This window comes from Accipiter gentilis, chromosome 1 (assembly GCF_929443795.1).
Source record: "Accipiter gentilis chromosome 1, bAccGen1.1, whole genome shotgun sequence".
Lineage (NCBI taxonomy): Eukaryota > Metazoa > Chordata > Aves > Accipitriformes > Accipitridae > Astur > Astur gentilis.
In genome coordinates this window covers 11,910,266-11,931,455 of record NC_064880.1, presented here as the reverse complement: position 1 = coordinate 11,931,455, position 21,190 = coordinate 11,910,266, and the positions used below count along the sequence as shown (strand labels likewise).

General features: G+C 52.2%; 1 protein-coding gene across 2 annotated transcripts in view; it reads left to right on the top strand.

Moving 5' to 3' along the window:
- Positions 1 to 18,755, top strand: part of LOC126041296 (aryl hydrocarbon receptor-like) — a 28,414-nt gene extending 9,659 nt beyond the window's left edge. For both annotated transcript variants that reach the window (XM_049806759.1, XM_049806770.1), the window contains exons 3-12: positions 3,734 to 3,840; positions 8,123 to 8,212; positions 9,168 to 9,291; positions 9,578 to 9,708; positions 10,538 to 10,740; positions 10,866 to 10,975; positions 11,314 to 11,455; positions 12,168 to 13,773; positions 15,319 to 18,132; positions 18,670 to 18,755. In XM_049806759.1, the coding sequence (XP_049662716.1) occupies positions 3,734 to 3,840; positions 8,123 to 8,212; positions 9,168 to 9,291; positions 9,578 to 9,708; positions 10,538 to 10,740; positions 10,866 to 10,975; positions 11,314 to 11,455; positions 12,168 to 13,773; positions 15,319 to 15,474 (2,669 nt within the window). In that variant the 3' untranslated portion in view covers positions 15,475 to 18,132; positions 18,670 to 18,755. The remainder of the gene's footprint in view (positions 1 to 3,733; positions 3,841 to 8,122; positions 8,213 to 9,167; positions 9,292 to 9,577; positions 9,709 to 10,537; positions 10,741 to 10,865; positions 10,976 to 11,313; positions 11,456 to 12,167; positions 13,774 to 15,318; positions 18,133 to 18,669) is intronic.
- Positions 18,756 to 21,190: the final 2,435 nt, after the last annotated feature.

Genomic DNA, 21,190 nt, shown 5'->3' with positions numbered 1-21,190 from the left:
AGGGAGGAAACCCACCCCTGCTGGCCCCCCAGCCCTCCTGCTCCTGGGGGGTGACAGCACAGGGCCAGGCAGCAGAGACCTGGTGAGCGACATGGGCACCTGTGCGAGAGGACCACCACGATGCAGAAAGCATCCTCCTCTTGTGGGGAGGGAGATGGGGCAGGAAGCTTGTTCCTCAGAGATGGGGCCAGGCAGGGAGAGATTTTTCTTCCTCTGGGCTAAAAGGCTTTTTGTGGCAAAATAGCCTGTGGGTCCCGGCAGAAGTTTGGGGTTTTTTTGTTTGTTTGTTTGTTTGTTTTTAAACTTTGAAGAAATAACAGGAAAAACATGCAAGCCTTGCTGCTTTCAGGTGACCAACTTCTGTCTCCTCACCTTCCTCCTTCCACAGCTGGCAGTGGCAAAGGTGATGCTGTGGCTGGAGTGAGGGAGCCCACGCAAAACCACTTCTCTCTTTTTTTGCTTTTCTTTTTTTCTTCTCCCCTGCAAATTCCTGTCCCCAGTTACACAGGGAGGGTGAAGACTGCACCTTGTCTCCCTGCCCAACGTGAAGGCAAGTGCCATGTTGGGAAGGCCACCTTTCCCCTGGTGCTGAGCTTGCCCTGTTCCTGCCTTGCCTTTCCCCAGGGTAGCCGGGCAGGCAGGGAGGATGCCGCAGCGGCTCTCCGGCTCGTCTCCGCTCTGTCAGGCTGATGCGCTGCGACAGTTCTGCTGAATTGCTGGCCCAAGGGGCTGTGCATGGCTATTTATGGAGAGACAAAGCCAGGGGACACCAAGAGGGAGGCCAGACTTAGATGTCCGCAGCCAAGAGCAGGTCATCTTTGGGGTTCCTTAGGTGGCTTGGATGGAAAATGCGCTGTTTATTGAAGGTCGTGGGAAAACCCCCATGGGGATTCTGGTTTATGTGATAGCAGCCCCTCAGCCCTGGTGGTTCGATCCTGTTTGCAGGAGTAGGCTGGGTTTGGTGGCAGGCATCTGGATGGAGGACAGCGGGCCATCCTCTGATTTTAATTTGTGTTTCCTCTGGCCCCACAGCTTAGGAGCAGCCCAGATGCTGATAGCAAAGTCTATTTTTAGGCAGCGGTTGTGATCAAGTTTTCCTTTTGTGGGGAAATATCAAACCATTAAACCAGAGCTCTGAGTAGAGGGCAGCACCCTTAGCTGCTCTTCTATCATTCGGGTTTATTTTTGTCTCGCACCTCCAGTGCAGCAGCCTGGGAGCTAGCAGAGGAGGACTGAAGATATTTAATAATTCATAGCTCCTTCATTTTGCTCCCAGGAATCAGAAAAGCAAGTTGCTGGAAGAGCACTGCCAGAAACCCGCTCCATCCATACCACAGGACCCTGCCTGGGTGTTGCAGCCGCCATGCTCACATGCTGCTCTGCCCGATGGCCGACCCGTGCCTGGGACCTTGCGCAGGCTTGTTGGGCTCTGACCCAGGCCGGGGACCCTGGGCGGTCCCTTCCCTGGGCGGCAGTGCTCTCAGCAGGACGGCGTTCAGGGTAGGGGAACAGTTGGGATGTGGCAGCGTGTGCCTGCTCAGCAGTGACCTGCTGTCGTACAAACACGTGCTGTAACCTTAATCCCGGTGTTCAAATAGGTCCTGAAATAATCTGTGCAGGCTGAGCCCAAGGAGAATTTCTTAGACCTCCCAGAAGCAGGGGGTTTGCTGCCATATCAGGTGTTTTTCTTTTAATTAAAAGCGATATTAGAACTGGGGCATGCTTTGCATATGGTTATGGAGCAGAGTCGATCTTTGGGATGGTCCTGTGTCTGGTGGAAGAACATTTTGTCCCCAAAGCCTTACATGCATACTGGTGAGACTCCGCAGACAGCATCCTTCCTTGTTCCCACCCACCTGCAAGCCAATGCTTGCCAAATGCCCGCTGAGGATGCAGAGGAATTTGGGATGGAAGGTGAGCCCTGGCAGTGGAAGGCGGGGAGGCTTTGCTTATGTGCGTGTCTTCCCAGCAGAGAAACGCTGATAGATGGGGGGACTGCATGTTGGAGACTGAACCAGTCCCTCTGCTTGTGGCTGCCCTGTGAACACGGGCGCTGCTGGGTTCAGCTTCAGACCTTGTGGTCCTGGGAGGCTCAGAGGTGCATCTGGAGCATTCACCTTTTGCAGCAGCTGGGAAGCTGCTCGCCCGCGAGCTTCTGCAATGTAGGCGCTGAGGTCCTTCAGGATCTGCTCCACGTGGATGGAGGAGCTAAGTTTCAGCAGCTGCTTTGGCAAATCACAGGGCCGAGCACTACAGAGCCTGGTTTCATTTACGTGCTGGTGGCTGGTGTCTTGTGCCTTCTGACTTGCTGCTCTGTCTCGGCTCACGTCTTTGCTCCCGCTGACAGCTTTATGGGGTGTTGAATTACTTCCAGGGTCCACTTGATGCTCTTGTTGCGTCTGAGCGTGTCAGTTCCTTGGCACATGTAGCACAGGAGCTGGGAAAGGCAAATTCAAAAGAGCTTTTGCTCTCTCTGAGCAGGAGCAAGGGAGCGCACCAGGCAGGCTGCAGTGGTAGCTACTGCTGGTGCCCTGCACCTTTCCTCCCAGGTACCGGTGGGAGCAGCTGGTACTGGTACCAGGTACTGGTACCAGCAGCCAAATGCCATCCTTTGTCCTCACAGTGCTTGTAAGAAGCTTCCTGGCTTTGCTGCAATCTCCACTGTCTCTTGGACAGGCCTGCCGTGCACAGGCTTGTTGTCATCTTACTCTTTAAATATTATCCACCCTAAATTACCCCCAGGATTTGTTCTCTTGGGGAGTATAGTACAAAATTTACAGACACTTTTAGTGTCCGTAGCTTTTAGTTAAACTGAGTGACAGATTTCCTCATCTGTATTTATTGTGCATCGATCACTATTAGTTTGCCTGTGATCTCGGGTGTCTGTGTTTGTATTCATCCGTGTGTTTTTCCATGGTGTTTTTCTCCTCCTGTGAGCTGTGGCTTGCCTTAATTTGATTGAATAAACCCACTATGTTGCTGAACTGTAACGAGACATCATTGACTGGGCTATATGGATTGTACCCTTCAAAATGGCATGTTCCTTATCCTGGAAGAGTGGGGTTTGCTGCAATGCCTTTTGAGTAGAGCAGACTTTTGCTGCTGTCGGTCCACTGTCCTTTGCAAAGTCAGGGTATGCATGAGCTGATCTGTTCTAGTTCAGCATCACAAAGAAACGTTGGGTGCAGTGAATTCCCCAGCAAGAGCAGAGCTGCTGCCATGCCCCCAGAGCCAGTGGGGTGTGCGTGGTGTGGCACCAAGGCCTAGCCCTTGCTGTTTGCAAGTAGTGATGTGAGGCATTGACTCGGTGTCCAGATTAGGACTGGGGACCTCCGTGGTTTCTATTGCTAAATGAAAAGACAGATTTCCAGCTGGTGAGCTCACTAAACACGTCCTTTTGTGCTACTGGTTGCACGTAACTGCTGGTAAACACAGGACCTCATAGGTGTTGTGCTGATGCCTATCTGCTTTAATGATCCCTGGCTTTAGCTGTTCTTTACGTGTAGGTCATTAAAGGATGAGGCAGGGGGAAGTTGAGGGTATTGGACAGGGGGGAAATGTCCTGTTAAAATCAACTCTTTTGAGGGGTGGAGGAAAGACCTGACTACATCACAGCTTCCCCTGGCACAGCATTGTCTACCTTTGCAGCCATGTCCACATTTTGGACGTTCGCGGCGGTGGCTTGCATGCGTTACTGCAGCACACGACAACCCCTTCCCTTTGCTTTGTGCAGTTGCTCTAAAGAATCATGGTGCCAAAGAAGCGGAGAGGGACGAAGACTGCGACAATGGACCAGCTCTGGACTCGGCAGTGGTACCAGAGGGTGAGCTGCTTCTGCAGGTTAGTGCTCCTTGCTGGACACCTCTCCCTGGCAGATGCCTTCAAAGGATTTTTGTCTTGTCCCCTTTCCAGCTCCTTTGAATTTTACCCAAAGAGCAGGCTATTTTGTTATTGATTGTGGGATGTTTTGGTGAAGCAGTGATTTCACGTGGTGTAGCTCATGGTGCTTCTGACTGAGCAGAGATTTAAGAGCTCTTCAGGTCCCTGGGGCAGAAATTATGTTGCTTCTTCCCTCCTTTTCCCATCCTTCCTGGAGAAAATTGCCATCTGTAAATTGTCTGTGTGTAAGAAACCCTCCATCTTGGTGGAAGCAGGGCTGAATTTCTGAGCACAGAGATTCAGCTCTTCTGTTTCTCTGCTCTCATGTGTAAATGGGCCATAGGTGTAACACAGGAGCCAAGCAGAGCAAGATGTTTTGAGTGTGGTTTCAGCATAGGCACCCTGGTCCCAACTCGGGTATGGTGTCCAAACACTGGTGAAAACAGGGAAGAAAATGTCATGGAAGTCTTCCCTGATTTTCAGGCAGTGATGCATGACACTGAGTACATAGATAGGTGCTGATGGGCCATATGCTCAGCCCATATACACAGGGTACGTGGATTTATCCTGGGAGCTCTGTGAGAGGCATATAGTTGGCTCCTTTGGTGATGCTGGAGGCAACGTTGGTGATGCTGTGGCATGGTTGGGCTGAGCCTGCTGCTTCCATGGTTTATTCAGAGACGCCAGGAGGTGACCTTCTGTCTACAAACTGTGCACAGTGAATAGGAAGAGGTCAGGCTCCAGCAGCGTGAGGTCCTGTGAGGACGCAGGTCTCCCTTTCCCTCCCTGCCTGGCACCCGGGCACAGGCTGCAGCGCTGTGCCCTTGCCTGGCTGTCATCCAGAGCAGGGTGAGCATGCTGGTCAGCCCCAGCTCCTATCCAAAAGCTCGCTCAGCAGTAAGTATAATTACTGTCTTGCTTGAGAGTTGAGGAGCCAGGATCTCAGTGTCTAGTGAGAGAAATGCTAAAGCCAGGCTGGCTAATAACCAAAACCCTGAGGCTTTTCTACTGTGCGTGTAACAAAACTGTGCTCAGCAGGATGTCCTGCTCATCAGCTCCTCCCAGAGTTTGATTCCACCCTTTTAGAGGTACAAAGCTGGGTGTTAAAAGCTCTGGGTTTAGATTTGGCTCTCCCAGGTGTCCCTCTGTATGATGCTGGATGTGGCAGGGGCTCAGAACTTGCCTCTGTGCCCCAAGGAAATGCTCCTACATGTTTATAAAACTACTTCCACCTGATCTGTCACCTTTGATGTCCAAACTTCCTTTGTCTTATCTCTTGGTCCACCCTGATTCCTCCCTTCCCCTCCTCTAATTTTCCAGCCTTACTTTTTTTGGTCTGTCCTTTTCCACCAAGGCTCTCTCCAGCAGCAATCTCAGCAGAGGAAGGTATCTTAAACTGAAGTTAAGCAAGAAAATCCCTCTAAAGGGGCCAAGGCTTTAGCAAGGCTGAGAACTACGTGGACCACCTCTGCCTAGGTGCACAGTGCTGCAAGTACACATTACTGGCTGCAGGGTATTAAATCTGCCTGCTGGTCAGTGCAGTTGGGGAGGGACAGAGTGCTGCAAGATGTTGCTTGCTCCCGCTGCGGCAGAGCAATGCCTCCGAAGCTCCTCAAAGGGTTAAAGTGCATTTGGCAGCACTAATTAACCTCTGCAGCAGATTCCCACACACTGAGATCAACCCCAGTAAATAGAGAGAGTGTTTGTGCCCAGAATAAAGGGAAGGAGAGGGGGGAGAAACACCGACCTGGACAATGAAACAGGAGTTGGCAGCAACAATAGCTGGACTTGGCTGAGACTACACGCTAGACCCTAATTAATCCTGATGTCTATACATTACGAAGCGGGGGAAGCAGGCCAGGGCTGGCTACTGTGGCTTCCCTGCCTCAGGTTAGTGGTACAGGATGGTTTTGGCTCTGGAGAGCCATAGGGTTTCTGGGGTGCATGCTGCAGGAGAGCCCCTGCCTTCTAGAAGACTCCTGCTTCGAGCTGGCAGGAGTGTCCTGTTGCCCCCGGGGAGGGGTGGCCAGGTGGTTCTGTCACGGCAGTGAGAGCTGTTCAGCTTCTGGGGAGCTAAACTGGTGATTTTCTTGGGTTTTCATGGCCTTTTTGCTCTTAGGCAGCACCATAGGCTTGAAGGTGTTGACTGGAAGTCTATCAGGATCATGTCAAAGCTGGGGAAACTGAGTCAGAGAGTGTTGCCTATCACTCGATGTCAAGGGTGGGCCTGCTCCCAGCCCTGGCAAGGTGATGACAAGGTCTTCAAAGCACTGGGGTCTGTGCCACCAAAGCTTGCTCCCCATGGCTGGCAAAGGTTGGTGTGGTGCTTGCATGCCTGCAGCACTTAGGGGTGCTCCCCTGGATCCTGCCAGTGCCTGTGTTAGCAATGTTCTTTTGTGTATCAGCTCCTGCTGGCTGCCAGAGAGCAGGGATGAAAAGCCAGGGCTCCTGGGACAGCAGCTGCACTCCCAAACTGGTAGGAAAGCTCCTCTGCAACTTCTAATCTTCACGGACCTCCAGGTGCGAAGGACACTATCAGCCAGCACCCCGGTCCCTTCTCCTGTGTCCTGTCCTGCCAGCCCTGGGGCTGCTGGCTCAGAGAAAACACCCAAATTACTTCCCAAATTTGTTAGGCTGGTGGGAATGAGCCCCTCTTGAGGAAGACGGAGGCTCTGAGCAGCTCAGCCCATTCCTGCTGGGAAATGCGATGCTCCCTTGGATGTTGACTTTGCAGTCCTGGAGCTCGAGGAGAGGATGGAAGGGCCAGTGAACTGTAAAATATATAAGTTGTGTAACATTAAAAATGCATCGGAAACTTCAGATTGATGGCTGCATTTGCTATTTTCTGTGGGGAGGGCTTAGTGCTTCAAACCTGCATGGGTGAAGCAGCTTGAGTATTTATTTTGTGAAAACAGAGCACAGCGTTCAGCCTGTTTGGATGGAGGGCATGCATGAATGAGCACGTGCTCCAGGACTGGCTGTTAGCATTGTGTAAATCCGTACAGCACACAGAGAGCGAGCTCCAGAGGAAGAGGAGAGTGGCTGCGAGTGTCTTGTGGCTAATGTGGCCACGGTCCTTCTCCAGGCCTCTCCTCTGGCACCTGAGGAGGACAGGACGGATGCAAACAAGGCCAGGAGCAGGGCAGGTTTCTACCAAACCAACAGGAGTATCCCCATCCACATGGGCCAGGCAGCAGCAGGGAATGCCCAGCCAAGGCTGGCAGTACTCAGTGATCTGCGGTGGGTTTGCTCTCCACTGAACATGCCCCAGCCTTTCCAGCCTCATGCCATCCTAAGCCATGCATGGCTGCCAAGACCATCCTGGGCTGTGGGGTTGATGGGAACTACATGAGCGGAGCCACCCAGGTAGATGCGGGTCAAGATTAAATGCAGCCGACATGAAATGCTGTTCTGATTCAAGGTTGTCAGAAAGGCTTGTTTCCGCCAGAATATCAGAATGGACCAGTTCCTGATGGTGTCCAGTTTCGTTCTGCAAAGAGTTCTGAGATTTTTATTTGCTCTTCACATAGGATGAGTATAAATGTCCAAGTCTGAGTCTGAGTGAACGCTTCCAGGATGGAAGCAAAGTTTTCCATCAGTTTGGATTAGGATACGCTTGGGCAGCTGTATGGAAGAGCTACATGACCTCAGAGAAACCCAGCAGAAGGTACCGTCTGTTTTCTCGGTGAGCACAGCTCTGCTGATATTGATCCCCATTTTCTTCCAGCCAGCCTTCAGTTGGTTAGGTTTACTCAAGCAAGGCAGAGTGGAGGAAAATCTGAGAATGAGCTGCAGGCCTTGACCTCTGATAGGTAAAGCAGATTCATCAGGTCTGCGGAAACCTGTTTTTTTAGGTGCGTGTTCTCTGGCACCACGGCAAGGTACGTGCATAGAGGCAGTTGCAAGGATGGAGGTCTCTGGTGCTGTTCCTGTCCTGCAGGAAGGGTATGAAACCAAGAAGCTGCTTGAACAGTTCACTGGAGGATTTGGTGAGAGCCAGGGCAGTACCCAGTGTTATGACAGTGAGATGCCGTTGGGAAGGGTTTTCTTTCCTTCCAGGGCTTCCTGTGCTTTGTCTCCTGCCCTACACCTTTCTCTTGGTGGGGAAGCGGCTCAGCTGCTTGCTAGCTGGGACCAGCCAGGACTTGGGTGACTAGTGTCCAAGCAGAATGGAACTCGCCATCCTGCTAGAAAAGGGTGATGTGAGCGTGGCGTGTACCTGCTGATCTCCCCTCTCCCCTAGGCACTCAATGGCTTTGTGCTGGTGGTGACATCGGAAGGACTGATATTTTACTCCTCGCATACAATTCAGGACTATCTTGGATTTCACCAGGTTGGTGGAACACCTCTGTCTCACTGTGGTGGGTTTGCAGAGTGGATTTTTCCTTGGTGGTGAATAGCCCCAGGTTCCCTGCAGGGGAGGAAGCTCTGCAGGGATCACAGGGTCTTGGGGGGCTACATGGGGCTTTTCCTTGGTCTTGTGAATTTGGACCTCATGTTGCCAGACACGGTCACTTGGAGGTGTCAAAGCAACTTTACTACCCCACAGATGCTTTCCACCAGCCACATTGACAGGCTATGAAGTTCAAGGCCCTGTTGTGTAATGCCATGGTGGGATGTCTGGGGTTCCCTGCCTTTGGGCACTCGCTCCTCTGGGTGACCCCCGGTAAATCCCATAAGGCTGCAGTGCTTTGTGGTTATCTGGGCACCCAGGTAACCTGGAAGGCACTAGGTCAGATTTACAGAGAAGTGGGACTTACCTACAGTTCTTTAGTTACTGTGATTTGGTGTTGCCCCCACACAGGTGGCTTTCCTCAAAATCTGGGGTAGATGAGGATTGTCCACCTGGGCAGAGGGAGCAAGTCCTGGAGCAGATGCCTTATTCTCTTGGGAACAGTGTAGGAATGGGGTGGCTTTGCTGCTGTTTTGTTCCCAAACCCATGTTTTCATCTCATCCCATTAGTCAGCACTAGGATTTTGAAGGACACCATGCTACAGGGACGAGTGTGTCAGAGGGGGAGCTGTACTGCTGATGCTAGTGGCTTTTTAGGATGGGGGAGAGGTCTGGCCCAACACGGGCAAGGGGTCCTTAGAGCCAGATGTGCTGTCTGTTCCCACCAGCATCAGCTCTGGTGGAAGGTGTCTAATCTGGTTCAGCCAGTTGAGCACCAGGGAAATTGGCTAAGATATGGCCAAGTTTGGGCTGTGACAGGCTGTTTCCAGGTGGGACGTGAAAACTGACGCCTGGGCACAGGCTGCAGAGCTCATGCATTGCTTTTTTCCTCTAGACAGATGTCATGCACCAGAGTGTCTTTGAGCTGATCCACACTGAGGACCAGCAGGAATTCAGACGCAACCTCCACTGGGCCCTCAACCCACCCCACGCTCTAGAGGGGGGGCCTTCTCCAGAAGGTAAGCGCAGGCTTGGAGCCAGGCATCCTGGTTGGCATGAGGATGTGTAGCTCCCCACTTATGCCGGGGAGCCCAGCTCCCTGCCACTGCATGCATGGGGCTTGCGTCTTTGTGGCTCAAGCCATGGCTTTATCCAAACATTGTGGCTTTCCCCAAGTTTCTGTTGCTGTACTCTGCAAACTGCTACAGTTCCTGATGCTGGGGACCTTCAGCCTTTTCTAGGGACCTGCAACCCTTGCTGGGGGGGATCTTTGCTTGCTCCTCTCTTAGTTGCTCTCTCCCACAGTGGGGAAGAGTCTCAGCTCTTCTGCTGTCGCCTACAAGCCGGATCAGCTGCCCCCAGAAAACTCCTCCTTTCTGGAAAGGAGCTTTGTGTGCCGTTTTCGCTGCCTCCTGGATAATTCCTCCGGCTTCCTGGTGAGTACAGACCCACACTGTGACCTCCACAGCAGGAGGGGTGCAGGCTCACCCCGAGGGGTTTGTGCCACTGCTGAAGCATAAAAGTTGGCCTTGAAAGACCCAGCGCTCCTTTCTGCCGTGTGCAGCGCTTGCCTGTCTCAACAAGGAGATATTTCTGCTGTTTTTCATAGGTTTGGTCTGTACCTACAACCTTCTCTGTGTGGGTTTTGTTCCTCTCCTCTCAGAGATGCTGGATCTTGAACAAAAGTGCTTTTCCTCCACATGTTCTGCTAGGATTTTGTGTTAAAGGCATGTCTTAAGACCAAGTAGGTCGCATTCATCCCTCCTACTCTCTGCTACAAGTTAATGGGTTTCTTCATAATCACAGGTGTAACAATCCTGTTTCTCCCTCTCATCCCACTTTAGTCTGGAAACTCAACACAAAGACTCCCGATTGCCCCTTGTTTAGAAGAAATACTATGATCCCTGATGGGCCTGTGATATAGCTCAGTTAAAATGCAAAGCAGCTCGTGCATTATGTGATGCTCTGATGCAACTGCAGCATGTGCTCAGTCCTGCAGCCGCTGTGTGTCTGAGCCCTGGGACGGCAGTGAGTGGCTGCAGGGGGAGAAAGTAGTGAGCTGCTGCTGCGGGGACCTCAGTGTAGCATCCCTTTGATCCTCTGTCTTATTTTAGTGGGGAGCACTGGAGTCACAAGGGTCAAGTCATGAGGAATTGCTTGCATCAAGTCTGCAGCGAGATGGCTTGCTTTTTGTGCAGCTCTCCTCCCTCTCTTCTCTCTCCGTCCAATTTTCTGTGTGACACTGAACTTTTCTTCTCTTCCCAGGCTTTAAACCTTCAAGGCAGGCTGAAATTCCTTCATGGGCAGAACAAAAGGTCTGAAGATGGGTCTGCACTGCCACCCCAGCTGGCTCTCTTCGCTATCTCCACCCCCTTGCAGCCCCCGTCCATCCTGCAGATCCGAACCAAGAACATGATCTTCAGGACGAAGCACAAGCTGGACTTCACCCCCTTGGCGTGCGATGCCAAGTAAGCAGCAGAGCTGATTTGAGGGGTGACGCTGCGAACTTCCAGCGTGCCATTCCTTACTCTGCCTGGGTGCTGTCCCGCTCCGGCTCTGCCTCTGAGCTGGGTGCGTTCTCGGTCTCCCACAGGGGGAAGATCGTTTTGGGCTACACCGAGGCAGAGCTGCGGATGTGTGGCACTGGCTACCAGTTCGTCCATGCTGCTGACATGCTGTACTGTGCCGAGAACCACGTCAGGAGTAAGAGGCCCTTCTCTGGTTGCTTGTGCCCACCTCTGAGGCTGATGAGTGGGCTGGGACTATGGGCAGCTCTGTTGGCTGCTATGTCAAGCCTGGCAGCTCTTTCCCATAGGATGCTTTGTTTAATGCTTTGCTGTGATGCTTTTGTCACTGCAGGGAGCTTGGGGTGGAGTGTAGTGAGGGGTATTTAGCTGGGATGGTGTCCCCTGTGTGTGCCAGCCATGCTTCTGCTGTGACTCCACTTGCTTATCCCAGCTGGAAACAGCTGCATCACCGGAGGCAGCCCTGCCTCTGGTGATGTGCTGACAGCCCTCAGCATGTGTGCTTCCTCCCGGCAGTGATGAAGACGGGCGAGAGCGGCCTCACGGTCTTCCGCTTGCTGACGAAGGAGAATCGCTGGAAGTGGGTGCAGGCCAATGCGCGGCTCGTCTACAAGAACGGCAAGCCCGAGTACATCATTGTCACACAGAGACCCCTTGTGTAAGTGCCATCTGGATACAGCCCAGGCTGGGATGGGGACAGGCTGGCTTCTTCCATCCGTGTGGGCTCTGGGATGCCCCAAGCAGGGTAGGATGTTTGATTCGTCATTGCTTCTTGTGCCTTTTAAAGGAGCAACCATAGGATACTGTGCTTTGATGCTGTTCAGCCACATTCCCCTCTGCAAGGCCACCTGCAAGTATGGGAGCATGCTGAGCAGTGCCCTGCACCTCACATCCCCACTCTGGTGTCCTGGGCACTGGTCCAGACTTACCCTGGGGAGACTGGTGGCCACTCTCCAGCAGCTGTAGGGACACGTGGGTGCAGGAACAGCAAGGACCTCAGATGTGGCTGGCATATGGCAGCAGCCAGACATTCCTGTCCCAAGGGGTGGCTGCAGCATAGATGAGCAGAGCAAAGGTGTGACTTCTGTCAGGCAGAGAGCTCTGTTACCCTTTGCAGTTTAAGTATCCTCTTGGTTATGCTGAAGATGGGTGTTTTTATGTGTGTGTGTGTGTATATATAAAAATGTGTGTGTGTATTTGTATGTAAATGCATACATATATGTGTATGTGTGTGGTTCTGCTTGGTACATGCATGCTGATCATAGCAAAGGGGCTTTGGCTTGCAGGAATCACAATTATCCATTGCAGAAGCATTTTGCAGGGTGTGTTTGTGCATATGCAAGCTGCAGTCTCCTCTTTCTGCCCTGCAGAGATGAAGAAGGAGGAGAGCACCTTCGTAAACGGTCCATGCATCTTCCCTTTACCTTTGCTACAGGAGAGGCGCTCTTATACCAAAGTGCTTACCCTCTCCCGGGCTTCCCTGACCCTTTCCAGAGCAAAGGGAAAACCAGCAAGTACAAGAAGATCTCCCACAGCCATGGAGTGCGATCCCAGAAGAATGGTATTGACCCAAGTTCTCTGCTGGGTGCCGTGATGCGACAGGACAAGGCGGTGTACGCCTCCCATCCAGCTCCTGCACCTAACCACTCCTTCAGCAGCAGTTTTGTGGACCAACTCAAAGATGTGTCCTTGCTGGATGCAGGAAGAGATGCCTGGAGTATGGGTGCTGCTCCTGTTTCTTCAAGGGGGGACCAGGTCAAAGAGGAGCTGGTGGATTTGCAGCAGGAGGATCCTCTCTTGACCACCCTGGACTCACTCTCAATTAAGAGTGATGAGAGCTGTTCCAACAACGAGCTCTTCAGTGCGCTGGAGGGCCTGGGGTTGAACGCTGAGGACCTGGAGCTCCTGCTGCTGGATGAGAAAATGGTGATGGTCAATATGGACCCTGACCACAACCAGTTCCTGAATAACTGCCTCACCAGCAACAAGATTCTCTCCTACATCCACACCACTCTGGTGAGCAAGCATGAGGGAGGACAACAGGTCTGTCCCAAGCCAGGTACATCCCCGAGCCCATGTGGAGACACCACTACGTGCCAGGACCACGCAGATTATGAGGACTCACAGTACCTGCCCCAGCACGTGGTGCAGCCCAGCGTTGCCCCGGGCCAGCTCCCTGCTCTGCTGTGGGAACAGCCCCTCCATGCTGTGCCAGGGCAGCCAACTCTGCTGCCGCCGGAGCCAGCCAAGGAGGAAGAGCTGTCTGATGGCTTGCAGTGGAGGCCAGCTGGGGAGGAGGGTCTGCTCCACTTCCTCCAGCCGGTGCAGGGCACTGCATGGGACAAGGCGCCCAGCTTACCCCCAGGAGCCCCCTGCCCACAGGTGCCACCCAGGGCTCGGCAGCTGGAGGGTGACTTCCCAGCCATGCATCCCACCCAAGAGGATGCTCACCTGTCCTTCTCCCTGCCCAGCCAATGCCAGGGCTGTGTGGGACCACTCAGCCAGCCGAAACAATGTCACTTGCTGGTTAATGGGTTGTGTGGCCACGGCCCTGACTCTACTCCACACGTCCTTCCCAGCAGCAGCTCCAGCCCATGGCAGGACTATGTTTCCCCACTCCTGGGGTCCTCAGCTCAGCCTGGTTTTTACAGCATCAGCCAAGACTTGATCTCCCAGCACCAGGGCTGCTTGGGTCCAGGGCCCGGCACACCAACAGTACACTTTAACCTGAACGGATTTTGCAGCATGGAAACTGCGGGCAGTGGAGGGTCCCAGGAAGAGATGGCTCCATACCCCAGTTTTTCCCCCCCTTCCTCATACCAGCTTATCCCTGAGAAGCAGCTGAGCCCTGTTCCCTCCATGCCCCAGCACCCTTTTCCAAGCTCGGCTGCAGGGTGCTTTGGGAGCACTGGCAGCCCACTGGAGACTCCCTATGGGACGTACACCTCTGCATTGAGCCAGGAGAGCAGGCACAGGGTAAGGGCCTTTCTCCACTCTCACGCTCAGTATTTTCTGTGCTGGTATTTCCTGGGGGTCTCAGCACAGGGAGGCACACGCTGTCTGGTTGGTAGACAGGTATTGATTTGCTCTAGCTGGTGCATGGCCAGAAAGGAAGACTTCAGGAACTTTTCTTTGCACCAAGGGTTGAAGAGCAAAAGAACAGAATGTGTGTTCCTCCCTTTGGAAGGTGGCTGTCTCTGGGTCTGATTTCCATATGGTTTGTTTAATTGCCGTTTCTGTACAGGGAGTAATTCCAACCATGCACTGGTAAGCTTTGATGGGTGGTAGAAAGCATGTGCGAAATGAAGATCTGTACTGTAAGGTCTTTCCTTTATGGAAGTGTCCCCTAGCCTGTGCACAACCCCTACTGAGAGCCCATCCAGCAGCTGCTAGCCCTCTGGCATCACAAGGTGAGGTCTGCAGCATTGAATCTGAGTGTCACAGTGCCCTTCAGGGCTATCCTCGCAACTGACTCCCCTGGGATTGGGGCCAACACCCCAAACTGGGGCTGCCTAGGGAGGTCATAGGGAGTGAAAGCTGCCTGGCCCTTTCCCCTCTCCCTGATGCAGATTCCATGGTTGTCTGTAAGGACCATCGACTTTTTGGGCTGGGGCTGGTAGCATGGAGAGCTGGTCTAGGTCCTGGAGGAGCCTATCTCTGCAGTGATGCTTCCCCAGCCCACGGCTCCACCAGGCAGGGTGAGATGTCTGGGGTGGGTCTGTCCTGCCTCCCTGCTTACCCAGCCCTGCCCTGGCGATTACTGTCCACAGGGCAGCTTGTTCCTTGGTGCCAGATGACATCTGCTACTGGAAGGGTGCCCTGCTGTCTCACAGAGATCTCTGTGTTAACCTCTGGGGCCATCAAATGCTGATAAAGCATCTTCTGCTTCTTTCTGAAGACCATACCCTGCACCTCGGTCCTCCCATTCTCCATCTCCTCCAACTCGATACACCAGGCACCTTCTAGCTGTGTTGAAGAGTTTGATTCTAGTCCGGCCTAGGGGTTTGGGAGCTTGTAGGACCAGTGAAGAACAGCCCTGACACATCTCTTGAGCTCGGTGGCCACCTCTTGTGGCTGGCATGTTTTTGGCTTTCCAGGAGGAGTGCAACAAGAGTGCGAGACCCAGGTGCTTGCTTCAGATGCAGTCCAGGTGCCTGTGATTTACAGATGGGTTTCATGAGTGAGCTGCAGGGCTGTGATTACCTGGTCAGGCTTTGCAAAGGTCAGATAGCAGGTCAGTAGGTGAAAATTAGTGCCAGCTGAAGAGGTTGCATGCACTTGCCCTCTGTGTGCTTTTCAGCCTCTTGTCAATGAAGTGACAGGTTGGCATTTGCAAAAGAGGCCCTGGGGGAGGGTGTGAGGTTGTGTATGGGGTCACTGCTAACCCCCTGTACCACCAGGGGTGGTAGTGCAGGAGCAGACCTGCTCCCCCTCCTGCCAGCTTCCACTGGGCATCAACCTGGCCAGTACTAGTAAAACATTGCAAAATGCCTCAACACTGTTTTCTCTCTTTTCTTCTAGCCTGAAAGCAGCTGTGTTTTGCCCAGCTCTCCCATGGGACTTTCTGGAGACCACCTGGTGCTGGGGGGGAGCCTGGCTCCCCCCTGCCAGCTGCACCCCCGGGCAGAAGCACTGCCAGATCACCCTCATGCCTCCAGTGGTGACTTCTGTCTCTAGGAGAGAAAGACTGGAATGGACAAAGTAGGACTATTCCCAGGGGAAGGAGCTTCCTTTCAAGTCGCAGATAACAAACCTTCCCCCTGCCACACATGTCCTGCCATTGCCCTTGATGTTGGTTGCTTTGGCTCAGCTGGGGTTTTTTGTTGTTTTTTTTTCTTTCTTTTTTTTTCTTTTTTTTTTTTTTCCAACTTTTTCCAATTTCCCACAGACCTGCCCCTGCCGAGGCTCCATGTGCTGGTCCCATGGAGGTGTCCCTGGCCTGGGTTGGGGCAGTAGCAGGCAGGATAGCTGGAGGGCAGATTTCCCCAGGGCACAGGAAGAAGCTGGGCTGTGATGTGGGTCAGCCAGCACGTGCAACCTCGTCTTTATCTCATGGTGTTCAAGAGTTGTGTGGCTCTTTGTCAGTTGGAGGATCTCGGAGCACATTTGTCACTTGCTGTCTCTCATCCTACCCACCCGACCTCCTTGCTCTTGTTTCCCTAGTAGGGTGAGTGTCTTCCCATCCTGCCTGCACATCTTACTGAGAGTCAGTTTTGAAAAGTTTGGGCCTTTTATAGTTGCTGCTGTCTTTAAATGGCATTTGGAGACTAACTGCTGCTCTGGAAACAAAAGAAGGATTGCTCTCTATTACTAGCCAGTCTGCTGTGTTGAAGGTGTGATGTTTGTGTGGCAAATCCCACACTTTGCCATGAAGCCAGGGAGTGAGTTCTACATCACGCTAGTCTTTGCAGTTCTGCTGTTAACTGAGTGCATTTTTTGGTGTGTTTTGCCAGGCTTCTGGAAACCCAGGCTGTTTCCATGGCTGTCACTTGGCTCCCACAGTTCAGTAGTCCCTGACAATGTCTGGGCAAGGCAGCCCTTGCCCCAAAGGACAAGCGGGTTTCTGATGGCTAATGTCCTCCAGCTTCACCAAAGCTTTGCAATTACATGCATGATCCAACACAGATGCAAGACTTGTGTGTCAAAAAAAAAGACAGGAAAAGTTTTCACCTCTGGTATTAGATTTCCTGCCATCCCAGCCAGGCACCTGTGGCTGTGACCACGTTGTACAGGTATTGCGTGTTTTATAAAGAAAGTGAACCCTGGCTTCTGTTTTTGTGTTGCACTGGTCCTTCTTCACCTCAGGTTTCCCTGTGTCCCGCGTGTTCCCATTTGTTAGGATACAGATTAGAGCTCCTGTAGGGAACACCCTGGGTTTTGCTGTATGTGACGTGCCCAGCTTGGCTGATTGATAAGCAGTTTTTCTCCTGGGTGATGGGGTCTGAACTACCTGGATGGGCAGTAGGGGTCATTCCCAAATAGCAGGAGCAGGCTGGCCTATAAGCCGTAGCTTGCATCTGTGCCTAAAAAGATTGCAGATAAGTAGTAGAGCTGCCTAACCTAAGGAGATTTCAGATTTACTGTACAAAAAAAAAAAGTTTTCAGTAAGATAAAAAAGTATAATGATACTTAAAATTAAGTACTGATAGAGTGATATTTTCCCACAGAAAATAAATACAGCCCCTATGTGTGTATATAACATGAGTTGACAGACTTATTTTTATGCCACTCCAGTGGAGGAAAAAAACCTCTTACCTTCCCAAAGTAGCATCCTATGGACTGGGACAAAGAGGCTGTTCAAAAGATCAGAAATACAGCAACCCTTCAGGAAACCTGACAAAGCATCAGCCCTCCTCCTGTGTGTCTGGCTTCGGTTTCATGTGAACTTTCTAGCCTTTTCATTTCAATAAATGGTTTTGGACATCAGCCCCTGATGTCTCCCTGGTTGTGTGTCTGTTCCCTGTCTCAAGCATATCAGGTCTTGGCTGGCTGCAGTGTTGGAGCCCAGGTCTTGCTACTGGTGACCTGGGACAGCAGCCGCATGCGAGGCAGGCAGGCAGTGCTCACCCTTGCATGATGGAGGCAGTTGCAAGCTGTGCCACCAAGGTGGTTAAAAGACCTTCTTCTGTGCATTTCCCCCACCAGAGGAAGGCAGTGCCCCTCTAAGGCTCCTACAAAGGAGCTTTCTCAGTTGTACATGCTTTCCCTTGTTCCTGGGAGTACACTCGGGTCATGCGGTGGAGAGAGCCCAGCCCGGGCACCTTTGTCTGCTGCCTTTGGTGAATAGCTGAGGCTTACAGGGCTGGAGAAGGGGGCAGTTGAGCTTCCATGTGAGTTTGGTGTGCAGTCTGGCTTGGGCACTAGGCTCTGGCTCCTGGCAGCCCTGCCTGTAAGAAGCCCTCTGCTCAGGGAGATTCGAGCTGCTTCTGGGTGATGCTCAGCCCTCAGAGAAGAAAATTTCCTCCGTGCTCAATTGCTCTTGGTTCAGTCCATCTAATGCTGGGGATTGCCACGTGTGGGATGGTAGCCTGGAATAGCCGAAGGTGAAGCCATCGTTGGGATGGCGGGCAGCTAGGAGTGCAGCCACCCCACCCCAGCAGCACTTGTAGCCTTTGGGAGGCCAGGCGCATACCACCCATCTTCCAGCTCCTGCCATGGATGTGCCTGCAGCCCCACAAGTACCTGGAGGGCACCTTACGAAGTGCTGGAGAGGTTGGTGGGCTGGGCAGGGCTGGGTGGGCACAGCCACTGCCCGTCCAGGTTCATGAACATCATCCCTTTATTGCAGGAGCATCTTCAGCCAGCTCCAGTGGGTGATGCCACCTGGTCTTCAAGGTGGGTTGTGGATTTGTACACCCTGGGGATGTGGCATTTCAGAGGGCTCGTGGGACAGCCTGGAGGTTGTTTGTGACCTCTCTAGAGAAAGCAGACTTCATGTGCCCATTCCTTTCTTTGGGAATCAACAGGCACATGGAGAGAGGTGGCAGGGTGGGATGGTGAAACCCAGTCTCTAAAAAGAAGCAAGCCATGAGGTTAAAATCAATTGAATATTTAAATCTCAGTAGGTTTGGAGAGCTGGTACCCAGGGGTATTAAAAGAATTGGCCGAGTCTCTGATCTGGTGATTTGAGTATCTGGTGATTTTAAAGGAATGGGGAAAAAGGTAAATATTCTGCCAATATTTTGAAAAAATCAGCTGAGATAACTAGAGATCAGCAGGTCAGGTGGGTTTATATGGACCAGGGTAAATTCTCCAGAGAGGCAGTTGGTTGCTCTAAAGTGAAAACTTTGCTGTTATTATTCAGTGTGGTCTTTATGCTAAATAAAATTTGGGTGTTTCTTATTTTTTTTTCCATTAAAAAAACCCCATCAGAAACAAGTTTGAAATGAACTGAGAAACTTGATGGAAACCACTGAGCATGTGGTTATGACAGACTTCTGCGAGAGCTTTTTGCTCACCCTGCACGACCGTCTGATTTAAGAAAGTATCTGCGATATGCAGAACCAGAAGCTTCCTCTCGGCCGGGCCAGACAAGCTCTCTTTCGTGCAGGAGTTTGAAATATGAGCTTTGCTCAGGTTTGGGGTAAAAGTGCAAAGTTTTCTATAAGATCAGTTACGCAGCCTTGTATATATATAATATATAGAGAAGATATATCGAAACATAGAATGTATATATTTATTAAATATCTATATAATATAAAATGTCTTTTAAGACAAACTAGCTGATACTTTTCCCCTCCGTTGGTTTTTTTTTTTCAGTCTGGAAATTAGAAAAAAACCACAAGTTTGTTTTTCTGAATATTTAGAACATTCCCAGCCCTACCTGGCACCTGCTTTTCTATAACAAAATAAGGAAGTACTGTAGTATTTCTCAAGTTTGATGGAGACATGCTGGGAGAATTAGATCTTTTACCATTTTTCTGCCCTGCTCTGCTTTTTCTCCCTGTTTCTTCCTAAGGAGTTGGCTATGGACAGCACCACACACACTGATGGGGATCGCCACTCTCAGCACTGGGGCACAGGCACCAGAGCATCCTTGCGGCTGCAGGTCACTGACTTCCAATGGTCTGTTGAATCCCAGGCGCTGTGAACAACCTCACCGCTAGCAAACTTTCTCCTTGAGCTAGGTCCTGGATGTGCAGGCAATTGTACCATCACCACATACCCTGACTGGTTTCTCTCTTCCTTGCCACTTGTCTCCACAGCCCCAAGAGCTTCCCAGCAGCCAAAGTGACCTAGGGAGGACTGCAGCCCTCCTGGCTTTGTCACCAGGGCACTGTCCTTTACTCAGCCATGGCATCAGCTTGTCCAGTGCTGTGTTTCTGTGAGGTCTGTGGAGCAAAAGGCATCATCTCTGTGGCAGGAGGTGCCCTCTGCTCTCCAAGGAGGCTGGCACATCCATAATTCATGCCCATCCTCACACCAGCTGCTGCTTGTCCTCCCCTGGGCCTTATGGCAATGATTTGCAACACACCTGGCCAGCCTGGGGAGCCTGGCTGGAAGAAAACCTCCCATGTGAGCTGCAGCAAAAGAGAAGCCGCCATTCGGCATCCCAGCATCCACAGCCTGCCCTGAGCAAAGGGGAGTCAAGCAGATGTGCTGTTGTGCTCTTGTTTGCACGCCTGGGGTGAGTGCTGTGTCGTGGGCTGCGCTTACCCCTGAAGAGCTGAATGAGCCTGAGGAAGGTGTGAGAAAAAAGTATGGAGAGATTTAGGGATGCTTGTGTAGCTCTGGGCTCGGCTCCATCCAGGGAAGGGCAGGAAGGGCTGTGGTGCCTCCTGGCTTAAGCCTCCTTGCAGCAGGGTAAGACACGTTTGGGTGGCTTTGCTCTGGCTGTACTGGGAGGTGAAAGTCCTACACCCAGCACTCTTCTTTGCCTACACCCTCCTCGTCCTGCACCCTCCATGCACTCTGCTCTGCCTCCGTGCCCCGGGCCTGCTGTCAACTCTGCCACGTGGTTGTGGGCAGCCAAAAATACATGACTTGCATGTGGATCCAAGAGAACTTATGGTTAGCCAAGTTAAATGTTTGAACAGCCCAAGCAAAGACTTACTGAAGCCCAGTTATGGTCCAGTCGGGTGCCTCGCCGGCACTGATGAGATGCCTCCTTGCATGGGGAGATGGATGTTGATGTCAAGGAGGGGCTGAGCTCGGGTGAACCCCGTGCTCTCTCAAGGAACAGCCCATGGTGTCCCCTCACCTGTAGCAGGGTATGCGGCTGACCTGGGAGCGATGGTGAGAGTGTCGGGGCTCTGTTTCTGCCCTGCTGGCTTATAACCGGGGAGGGAGCAGATTTAGCACTTTTAATGGCATGCACGCAGCAGAGGAGGAAAGCAAAGGGGATTTATTCCTTTTTCCTCTGCATCTTTCTCCTTTACCTTCATGCCCACCATTTTTGCAAATGCCAGCCAGGGCAGGGGTCTTTGAGTTACAGCCTGCAGCAAAAGGGGGCTCCTGGCTCGAGACGGCTGGGAGAGGCAACATCTGATGCTGTCGGCATCCATGAAGCTGAAAGCACCAGTCCCCAGACGGCATCAGGGAGGCCAGGAGCAGATGTCTCCCCGGGCCCCAAGGCAGCAGACAACAAGGTAAATATTTCTATAAAAGCTCAGCCTGGTGTTTGCCGACACCACCTAGTGCACCATCCATTATACATGGGGGCTGGAGCCCTGGGCAGTAGAGCAGAATGCTTTCTGATGATTAGTGCATTAAATAGAGATGAAGAAGGATGTGGGAAGGTGGTGTTCATTCGCGCCTGGCCCGTGTCCCCTTTGCTTGCTGCAGCTCAGTGCCAGAGCTGTGCTGAGCTCCTGTGGCGGGTGAGAGGAGAGCTGCAGACCGGTGCTGCATCCTGACTTGGGACGCCTGGGACAGTGGGTGTGAAGTTAACTGC